An 11,355-nucleotide genomic window follows, 5' to 3' on the forward strand; every position below is an offset into this window, starting at 1 on the left:
ATCCTGGTAAATGCAAGACTACGATGTTGCTGTCCTCAGATTCCCCAGAGGACTGCGTCTATTGCCACAGCTCTCAACACCAACCTGACCTCTGGCATAAGGCATCCAGTAAGAGCCAGGTATTGAAAACAGCTAAATGCTCTGATCAGTTTGATTGGTGCCTGCTAAATGGTGGTAGGTTTTAATGACGACTTGAGATAAGTGATTTGTTTCCTCATTGTATCCTCACGGCAGCAATCCAGATCTCAGCCGCAATGATCGCTGGGAGAGAGGAGACAGTATGAGCATCATATCCAATCTGCCCCAGACTGGCTCTCTAGAGAGGCATCGCATCCTCAGTGAGTCCCTGCCTCCCCAATGCTATTTCTTTGCAGACTGTCTTTGTCTGATTTCAGAAATATAACTACACTATTCAACATTGTTATTATCAGGTTCCTCCAAAATGGATTCACCCATTCTCTCCCACGATAGTCGTCATAAACCAGGGGAGTCTCGCACCTCCTCCCGCCCCGGGCGCCCTGCTGTAAGTGTTCTTTCAAACAGACATTATATTGGCTGGCTCTTCAGTCTCACCTACTTACAATAGATGCATGCATAATACATAATTCTGTTCAGATATAAGTGGTTATAAAAAAACAAAACACTAACTTACTGTACATATGCTCAGTTTTATCTCACGCTGTGCACAGCACACATGTTCTGTAAATGTACTTATAGTATACTAACTGAAGCTTTTCTCCTGAAATAACCTCTCCTTTACACATTATGTACTTTACACTGTTTCTGTTTCCCTTCATGTTTCTCCTCTTTTCAAATCCCTGTTTACTTTATCTTAAATGTAGAGTTACAAAAGAGCTATAGGAGAGGTTAGTATCACAGTCTTTGTGCATTGTGCAATGCTCAATGTTCATGCATGAGTTTGTATCAGCATTCACTGACTGTAGTACATGTCCATACAGAATGAACTGCATGCTCTGTAATGTCTGTATTTGTTGGCAAAATCATGTTTTGTCTGTAATTAAATTCCATATTTTACATTAAGGCCTTTTTAATGTGTTTGTGTGTTTTTTTCTTTTCCTTTGTGGGCATCATACACTCAGCATAGGCCTTGTAACCATGGCTCAAAATCACCCCAAGATATCATCAGGTTACAGTCTCTGAATTATGAGTATTGGGAGTTTTGAGTCTGGTCTTACATTGGGGCTGTTTCTGAACCCATCTTTTTGATGACTCGTCACCTTCAGTGCTGTCTAGATTGTCTTTAATGTCATTATTGCATATACGGCTGTTGTGTTATTCGCAACTTTCCATAATAGCTTAGATTATTTGTAAAACATTTTGTGAATGCATTCATAAAGTAAACTGTGACGTAAATGTGTGCAGGACCATGGCCTCTTTGCCAAGGAGCGTGCCGAGGAGCAGCCAAGGCCACCAGTCAAGGCCAACGATTACTCCTCGTCTTCTGAGAGCAGCGAGAGCAGCGAGGAGAGTGAGAGTGGTGAGGGAGCAGAGGAAGAAGAGAGCCCCACAGATCGGTAACACTGTCACCTACAAATGCTGACAATTCAGGAAGCAAAGAATTGTTTTTATTTGTCAAATTTACTTTTAAATAAAGAATTCAGTACTTCCTGTAATATAGAGTTACTTTCTTTTCACTCTTTTCTATTATTAATCTGTGACTCTTGATTTCAGTCACAGGGACGCAGACACTGATTCAGTCAACACCATGGTGGTTCATGAAGACGAAGGCGAGGGGGGAGATGGAGAGCAAGCTGGAGGCTATGGGGATCAGACCATGCTGGTGCAGAGGGTGAGTCATCAGTATACGTAATGATGCTTAAAATGCATTGTGACTTGATGGAAAATTCAATGTGTCGCTTGTCGTAAAATATCACAAAGCAGCAAGACAAGGGCCAAGGGTCCGTAATGTTGTTAAACAATGTTCGACAAGCTCTTGGAAGAAATTAATCATAGATTAGACAGACATGTAATGCAGTTTGTTTCAATGTTGCACATCTGTTGTTAGTGATTTTTAGAATTTTAAGAAAAATATGTGCTGCTGTCTGACTCACAAGATGGTGGTGATCAGCCCAAAGCTAACTTGTACATAGTTTCTGATCCTTTGTAAATGTTTGTGTCAATAATATTGCAACTGAATATTGTTTTTTTCTTATTTTGTATATCGCCTAAAGACACCTCATGTTGTGTTGGCATAAATATGTGAGATTTTTGAAGAGACAGCAATAGACAGACAGCACATATCTTGCAAGCGGCTCATGATGAGTTGAATGTGGGAAGTGTCAGCTTTACTGAAGTGCAGTAATTTTGTGTGTTTATTCGTGTGTGTGTTTGAATATGCAATTAGCATCAAATATTTGTGCCAAGCTACGGTAACATTACTGAATATCAGGGGAAAATATGGAGTTATTAATTTGTCTGGGATTATAAATAACACAACAAGCATTAAACAGGACATAGGATGCTTTCACACATACAGTGAATATGCTTCCTGTTTTTAAAACCTTCAAACCAGTCTCACTGACAGCATAGAAGTTCAACTGAATCACATTTGAAGAGTGGCAGTCCTACAGTTATATCATTCTCTAGATTGGACAATTAATATCATGGTCAGGAGGTAACATTTTATATGCAAATTAGATTCTTCCCATTTATCACTGAATAAGTAAGATGTCGTTCTAACAGAGTAAATTGTGTGTAAATTAAGGACATTAATGAATTTCTTGCTATCTTTCTTATGGGACATCATTTACACTTGGTATGAACCACACATTTGACATTTATATATTTTTGCTGTGTGTGAGTAGTACTACTACTAAATGGCCCACATATGATCTGCTTTCAGTTTTTAATTGCTTCTGTATTTTGTTTTGAAAATCTGAATGTTTATACTGATGTTTTCTATTCTCACTTTTATACAAAAAGCACTGGATCTTTTGTTTTCTTTTTTTTTTTGCTTAATGTGGCAGGAAACTATTCCAAATCTTGTGGGTTCAGCTTTCACTAAAAGATACGAGGCTATGAAGCATCCATTTGGATGTGCAACCTGAAGTAGTCAGTTAATTATGGGGAGTCATTTAGGAATGGATGAAAGCAGAAATGAACTCCAAAAAAAAAAAATTTTTTTTTTCTTTTTTTTCCAGCCGTGTGTAAATAACAGTGACACATCAGTGTTGTAAAAGACACAACATCTAGCTGCCTCCCCCAGTGGAACATAAACTTGACTTTTTAACACAAATTTGGTCAAGTCTGTTGCTTCACTTTTTGTGGTTACTGTGGTGTTTTAACTAAATAGGTCATATCCAGTTAATTGGTACAGCAGACTAGGTTAGATCAGCGTCTCTTATTGACATTATTCATTACAGGGAGGTGTGTGCGTGTGTTTCTTTTTTTTTCCACCTAAAAGACCCCAGAGAAGCGGAGCCATAATGGATACACTAACTTGCCAGATGTGGTGCAGCCCTCCCACTCTCCCACTGATTCAGCCACTCACTCTTCCCCAGGGAAGGACTCTGTTTATGACGTAAGTTTTGCTGATGCTAAGTATATCAGTCCTAAATTCCTGGTTTATTTTTATGTGTTCCCTATCTGCCATGACTCCAGTCATGAAGTGTACTCATAACACATTGAATTTCATTGTATTTGTAGGATAACATAAAAACATGGCCACATAGGCCCAGAAACTATGCATCATTTTGTCTGACAAACTAACATCTCCTCAAACATGATGTTGATTTAAACAACACTGTACAACTCATACAATCTCTCTGTTCTGCCAGTATCAGTCTAGAGGTTTGGTTAAAGCATCTGGCAAGTCCTCCTTCACCACCTTTGTGGATCTGGGCATGTACCAGTCACCAGGAGGTACAGGGGATAACATGTCTGTCACTGGTGAGTCGCAAGTTTTCCTTGTAGCAACATATGCTTGGAGTTACTTGAACGTTAAACGGCGACCACACAGCTGGTTGTTGTACTCACTACCTTACCCTTTGACATTATTTGTTATGCAATAAAATACACTGGGAGATGAAATTCTGTATTTTTCTTTCAGGTTTGCATGAATATTTTGTATGACATTACAACATAAATGTTTATAAATTGTAACTTGATAATCAGCTATAATTGTCCCCTTTAAAATCAACAAAGGGCGGAATTGTGTCTAGTTCCAAACCTGTACCAGTTTTGTACCTGGTTTGTGTTTTCACTCCAAAGTCCTTCCACTTTCCCCTGTGGCCTCCATGTTTAGGCTCCAGGTTTGAGCAGCTGAAGATGGAGGTGAGAAAAGGATCCATGGTGAATGTCAATCCCACCAACACACGTCCCCCCAATGACACACCTGAGATCCGCAAGTACAAGAAGAGATTCAACTCTGAGATCCTGTGTGCTGCTCTTTGGGGTGAGAATGGATTCAGTACTTAAGTGTAGATGCAAAAAAGTAAATTTCAAAACAAAGAGATTAGATACCTTAAACATAAGAATATATGTCAGCTCCAGCCAGGCTTCAGTTGTGTTCTTGTGTAAAAACTTTAATGCATTATCAACACTGAACTTCAAAATCTCTCTCTTTCTTCAAATATGCTTGTAGATACAGTAGTTAATGGGTTAGGTCACACACAGTTTCATCTTATGGCTGTTAAAGTTATCTATTATAACTCTCCTTTAATGAAATATTATGGTGGTGGACTTGTTACAGGTTATTATGGGGAAGTGATAATGGAAAATTATTCAGTGTGCCAGATTACACAGTGTTATAACACAGGGATACTGCAAAATTATTTTTAGCTGTGTCTGGGGGGGAAAGGCATTAATCAGAGGTATTTTATGAAAAATGAAAAAGCTGTGTATTTGTGCACGTGTGTCTCCAGGTGTGAATCTGTTGGTGGGCACAGAGAACGGTTTGAAGCTGCTGGATCGTAGTGGTCAGGGCAAGGTTTACCCCCTCATCAACTCCCGCAGGTTCCAACAGATGGACGTCCTGGAGGGCCTCAACCTGCTCATCACCATATCAGGTCGTTACTGCTGCTCTACGCCAGTCTGCTCTCACTACAGTTGGTTGATGCTGTCTGTGCTTTTGGCATACGAGCTCTGTCTTTAATGGGATGCCAAACACGAGATGCCAAATTGTGCTAATGCCTTCCGATTGATTTTTTTTTTTTCCTTTGCATTTTGCCTTTGCACCTCAGAATCACAGGAAAGCTGTTTTCATTTCTGTGTAATGTAGGGCTTGGATACTAAAAGCTTAACATTACAGTATTTTTGAACAAATACCTCACCTTCACCAGAATATCAAGCCAAATTGCTGCTTAAGTTGGGGCTGACAGTTTTAGAAACGCAAGTAGAGGCAGTCAGCATGTTTGCTCAAGTAAATCATACATTTATTTAATTTGTGTCAGTAACTTAAAAGCAGTATTTCAGACTGTGACATTAAAGTTAGATATTTAATTTAAAGTTCCATGCTGTATCTTCTTACAATGTAAATGCATTCATCTAATTCCTTGGTATTTTTTGTAATTTATCTCCTACTGTGTCTTTGAAGGCAAGAAAAACAAGGTGCGTGTCTACTACCTGGCCTGGCTGAGGAATAAGATCCTCCACAATGACCCTGAGGTGGAGAAGAAGCAAGGTTGGACCACTGTGGGAGAGATGGAGGGCTGCGTGCACTACAAAGTGGGTGAGTGACATACAATGGCTACTTATCACTGCTGTCTGCTCCGCTTCAGGCAAGTTCTCATAAATGCATTTGGCTCAGTGAATTATTGATTGCAAGGATCTGATATCAGATGGCCTTGTGGTTGCTCTATCTAGTGAAATATGAGAGGATAAAGTTCCTGGTGATTGCTTTGAAGAATGCGGTGGAAGTGTATGCTTGGGCACCCAAACCTTATCACAAATTCATGGCCTTCAAGGTAAGTCTCTCCTTTCTTATGAGCTGGATTAGTTATGCGAGTTCAGTCAACCATTCAGGGTGATTATGTTCCCACACTCACTTTCTGCCATCCCCAAACCCCTCCGCTCCTTTTAACCAGTCTTTTGCAGACCTGCCTCACAGGCCTCTCCTGGTTGACCTAACGGTGGAGGAAGGTCAGAGGTTGAAGGTCATTTATGGCTCCTGTGCTGGTTTCCATGCCATTGACGTGGACTCTGGAAACAATTACGACATTTATATCCCCGTGCATGTAAGTTGCATAGCTGTCCGACAGCAGCGCTTTGTGAGATTTGAAACTTACAGGAGCTCACCCCTTCTATTTTCATCTCAAACAGATCCAGAGCCATGTGACACCACACGCAATTGTGTTCCTGCCCAGCTCAGACGGTATGGAGATGCTGCTGTGCTACGAGGATGAGGGCGTCTATGTCAACACCTATGGACGCATCATTAAGGACGTGGTTCTGCAGTGGGGAGAGATGCCCACATCTGTTGGTACTGGTCAAATCCAAAAACAAACTTACATCTATTTTCATTTCATCTTAGATAAAAGTGGATGTATCATCTGTGTGAACTGTAGTCAGTTTGCTTTGTACTAATGTGACTCTTTGACTTGCAGCTCATATCTGCTCGAATCAGATCATGGGCTGGGGAGAAAAAGCCATTGAGATCCGCTCTGTAGAGACGGGACACTTAGATGGGGTCTTCATGCACAAGAGAGCTCAGAGGCTGAAATTTCTTTGTGAGAGAAATGACAAGGTAAGAGATGCAAACACTTAAAGTATGGGACAGTAAGGTGACTTATAGCAGCTGAATTCAAAGATGTTACGTGTCATTTGTGTCCGTCCTGTCCCTCAGGTGTTCTTTGCATCTGTGCGGTCTGGAGGCAGCAGCCAGGTGTACTTCATGACCTTGAACAGAAACTGCATCATGAACTGGTGAAGGAACAGCTGCTCTGGTCAGTGTGTGGAACCCAGCAGGGTTTGGAGAAGGAAGTGCATCCGAAAATTCTCGCAAACGCATGCACACAAATGCGAACACCTCCCTCGCTTTCTCTCCAGCGCACACTCACTCATGCACTCATGCTCCAAAGACACATGTTCAAACTCATATAGACAAACACACACATACACAAACACTAAATTCACTAAATTCATTCCAGCCTACACTCTTTAAGATACCGTTTCTACCGAGGCCCCCCGATAGCATTCTCCATGGAATCATCATGGAAAATCACTGATGAGCTTCAAATGTTAATACCATCTATTAATTTGTACTGTATATATTCTTGTCTTGATTTACTTTTCTTGGTGGACCTGTGTTCAGTCGTAACTATTTAGTTCCTAATTGTGAAGTACGTTAAAAACATTCCTTGATGGTTCTACAGTACATTTTGAGGAAGGCATTATTTACCAATACTGTATGTTGAAATGAAGCTGTAAATAGATAGCACCTGACACTTAGATCTGAATCATTTGCAGGCCTCTTATATAGCCACCATTCAGTATGTTGCTACTGGAAACATGGACGTCAAATAATAAAATGCTGGAACACCCATCTGCAGGGCCTTGTGGACCCCCATTGTTTTTGGGGGTTTCACAATGTCAGGAAGGCTTAAAGGAACAATTGAATACAAAAAGTATTACAAAGGGACATTCAAGTCAGGACAAAGTAGCTTGTTCTATAGTAGGCAGTAACCTGAAGTCCTGCTCTCACCAACGTTTTTTTTGTTTTCTGGCCTCAATGGCAAATTATGTTGCAGCTCTTAATCACGGCAAGTAAGCCTTAAATGCTTCCAAAGCAAAAATAAATTTCAGTTTTAAAGCAAATAAATAATAAAAAATAACAATCAGAAGTCTCATAAATGTCCAGTACTCAGAATCAGTACTGTGAAATCTCCTGCTTTGCCTTTTTTCTATGGTTTAGGTGAAACCATTAATTATTTGACTCATCAGGCTTGTATCTAAACTTTATGTTTTCGTAGATTTACAAAATACAAAAATTTGATATTTATATGTAGTGATTCTGTATTGGTATTAGCCTACTGCTATTCCTAATTTTACTGTAATTATATTGCCATTATATTGCAATATATTCTATTCTTGTGGAGTCTTTGTTCGAAGAGGAGAGCTCATGTATTTGGCTGGCATTATTAGGGGAGCATGGGGACAACTTTGGAGGAGAGAGGGGACAGGACAGTTGTCAGTAAAGGAGGACATTGGAGAAATGTGGGAGGAGGGTGTCACTGAGATCACAGTGATGAAGAGAGATCATTTTCAGGGTCCTTTCACCCTCCCACCACAGTGATCTATTCTACTGTATTATATTTCAGTTATTAGACTATTTTCGTTAGTGTGGATCTTTTTGTGAGAAGTGTTTGTCCAGGGGTTTGCAGTGGAACAGCTCTTAGTGTGGTACAGTTCTTAATCGTCTTGGGCCAGTGGGAAGATTTAATGTAGGGTGACTCTGCAATACCACAGAGGACTCCATCTCATCAGGCACTTTGGAGAACACGGCTGGAACACATGAGACTTAATATATTTTATATCTGTACATTCTGCCAAAGTTCACAGCATATTCTGCAACGGGGGTATGAATCAAGGCCAAAGGCAATAGAGTTTAATTGGCGACCGTAGAGATTTCAGAAAAAAATGTTCCTGCAGATCACTAACCATTGTTTTCCTTTCAGTATATTAATCCAAAGAGTCAGAGCAGGGCTTTTCACTAATATTATGATATCATGCTTTATTAGCTGCTTGGGATTTCCTATAGATCTTGTCTCTGTGTGTTTGTTACAAGTGCATAGATTTTTCCCTCTTTTTTTTTAGGGGAATTAACTCTGCTTTGTTTAGGCAGCTGCATTAGGGAGATAATGTGCTCTCATACACCAGGCAGTATGGTGGAAGTATGAGGCAGCGTTATCAGGAAGTAGCCTGGTGGTTTTCTGTCAGCAGTGAGTAGGTCAACTCATGAATCAAGCTTTTTGTTCAGTGATTGAATTGGTCACAACAACAACACCGTGCTTCCGCAGCACTTTGGTATTAACAGATGGACGTTTTACTCACTCATATCATGCGTCTTATCAGCATGGAGTTGTTGGGAAAATATCTAAACTTGTCAACAAGTTAGTTCATCTGCCTATAAATAAATGCTGACATGTAAATGTGAAAAGATCGCAACTGTAAAGTTTTCGAGAAACTGCCATTATGAAAAGCTTTTGGATGTTATAGAAGGAATCTTGGCTAGTGATCAGTGGGATAGTCTGGAAGATAGCTATTGAGAATGCAGTTTAAGGTCAGGGCAAAGAGTGTTTAATCAAAGATTATATAGATAGATATAAAACAAACTGTAAATGAGAAATGCATGGAAAGCACTTTCACTTCAGTAAACATACATTTATGAATATATCTCAAGCAGATAGTTTGGTGTGCATGTAAGCCATCGAAATAGAGTATATAGTACTGTATTGAAGTTGTTTTCCCCTTTAGCGAATAGTTTTTATTCCTGAATATGTTATGTGCCATGACCTACATTTCAAATTTCTCAATTACAATACACCAGGAGCTCTGGCACTCATTCTTTTTATGGTCAAATCATTATTATTGTTTTTTTTAATCTGCCATGTTTACAGTTTAAGCAGTGCCTTGGAGTTGGGAAGGTGAGAAATTTTAGGATGGGTTTTGAGCCCCCTCCCCCCGACCCCACCCCACTTGTCTCTTACTTGAAATCACATGAAGAAGAGGCACAACTATTTTTTGCTCCCTCGTTATGATTAATGTCCTGTGCCAGTTAAGTGCACTTACGTCAAATCCAGAATATCCCGTAGAGGGACTTGAAATGCCTTTTTTGGCACCACGTATCCGACCTAAAATGATCGACAGACGATAATCCATTCAGGAGGTTGCAATAACAAATGAGTTAGTACATGTCCGATTAATCCAGTGTAACAGGTAGAGGATCTACTCACAGTGGGAGCCAGCATAGAGAAAAGCCATACGTATGAAACATGTTTGTAGAAGGTAACTTAGTACTTGTGCACAGATCAAATTAAACTGTGTGTAATGTCTGCTCAGAATATGTAGGTTCTTGCAGCAAAGATGAGGTAGGCGCTTATTCTTTAATGATGTTGATTGTTTAATCTCGTAGTGGGGAAAGTAGCTTGACATATTCTAAGAAGCCTATTTTATAAAATATGTAAATTAGTCTATATTGAGAAATAAAAGTGAATGTACATCTATAAGACAGATTTGTATTTATATAAAAATGTGTATCGCTCTATTAATCAAAGCACAATGTATTTAAGGCAGAGAGATCAAAGCTGTAATTGAGTATAACACAGATGGAGTTTTTTTTTTCCTCCTCATTCACTCAGCAGTCGTCAAACTTGTTAGTATGTAACCAGTTTAAGTAGTTGGTTATAGAGAAGCAAGAAGTCCACTGAGACAGCTGTGTGTATGTGGACAGTGTCAGTTACTACACTTCTGTTGAGTTATCCAGACAGAACAATAATGTCTGTCCTCTGGTTAACAACTGAATCAACTGTGGCTGTGATTCAGACAATGGCTGGTGAGTCACAGATTGGTGTTGGACTCTTGGTGTCTGGTGTATATGTGGGGTTGACAGGCTGTTAATATGCTCAGGTGACGACAGGCGTCATCACGCAGGTGGTACAGTGGTGACGCAAAGGGCATAATGGCCTTTGTTGTGAGGTTTTTGGCTCTTGGCTTTGGGATTTTATCAAAAAAGAAAATTCAATTCAATTATTTCCGTAATTACTATTACAGAACACAGACAAAGACACTAGTCTACTTTTTGTTCTTTGATAACTTGGGTTTTATACATTTTTGTCACCATTATGCCATTTTTGAAACCAAAACTAAATATAGAGTGATGGTTCAGACATTTCCTCTGCCATTGTGTTTGCAACATCTCATATGCTGCATCACTCAGTGCACTTGCGAACAATGAAATCTGACTTTGTCAGATTGTTACAATGGAAAAAAAATAGAAAAATCTCACCATTTTAAATGTTAATTCAAATAAAATTCACAAACAGGGATCTGTTTTTAATCCACTGATTCATTTTGATCACTCCTGAACTTTTGGGATTGTAATTAAACTTAACATTTGGCAACACTGATACAGAGATTTCTCACGATAAACTGGGATTTATGTGGTTAAATATGATTGAAAGTACTCCACCAATTTAGCGTTGCACACGTGAAACACTGTCTGACTCACAATGGACTGTTCAAAAAATATATATATTGATGCAGCAACACCAGAGATATCCTCTTTTTAGTCCGCATAGTCTTCTTTATACATCCTACATTACCCATGACACAGCTTGACCACTGTTACGGGTTGAACTCCAGGCTTCATTAGCCAAACAGAGACGAGCAGCTACAAAG

General features: G+C 39.6%; 1 protein-coding gene across 2 annotated transcripts in view; it reads left to right on the top strand.

Annotated features, from left to right (window-relative positions):
• mink1 (misshapen-like kinase 1) overlaps positions 1–10,940 on the top strand; it is a 29,446-nt gene extending 18,506 nt beyond the window's left edge. Inside the window, exons 17-32 of one of the 2 annotated variants that reach the window (XM_041051747.1) lie at positions 40–119; positions 235–338; positions 432–523; positions 843–866; positions 1,384–1,535; positions 1,693–1,810; positions 3,425–3,541; positions 3,798–3,909; positions 4,265–4,414; positions 4,884–5,027; positions 5,555–5,689; positions 5,824–5,924; positions 6,045–6,194; positions 6,280–6,439; positions 6,564–6,703; positions 6,803–10,940. In XM_041051747.1, coding sequence (XP_040907681.1) covers positions 40–119; positions 235–338; positions 432–523; positions 843–866; positions 1,384–1,535; positions 1,693–1,810; positions 3,425–3,541; positions 3,798–3,909; positions 4,265–4,414; positions 4,884–5,027; positions 5,555–5,689; positions 5,824–5,924; positions 6,045–6,194; positions 6,280–6,439; positions 6,564–6,703; positions 6,803–6,886 — 1,863 coding nt within the window. In that variant the 3' untranslated portion in view covers positions 6,887–10,940. The remainder of the gene's footprint in view (positions 1–39; positions 120–234; positions 339–431; positions 524–842; positions 867–1,383; positions 1,536–1,692; positions 1,811–3,424; positions 3,542–3,797; positions 3,910–4,264; positions 4,415–4,883; positions 5,028–5,554; positions 5,690–5,823; positions 5,925–6,044; positions 6,195–6,279; positions 6,440–6,563; positions 6,704–6,802) is intronic. The other variant, XM_041051748.1, reaches the window with a different exon arrangement.
• The last annotated feature ends 415 nt before the right edge of the window (positions 10,941–11,355 follow it).

The sequence above is a fragment of the Toxotes jaculatrix genome, chromosome 12 (assembly GCF_017976425.1).
Source record: "Toxotes jaculatrix isolate fToxJac2 chromosome 12, fToxJac2.pri, whole genome shotgun sequence".
Lineage (NCBI taxonomy): Eukaryota > Metazoa > Chordata > Actinopteri > Toxotidae > Toxotes > Toxotes jaculatrix.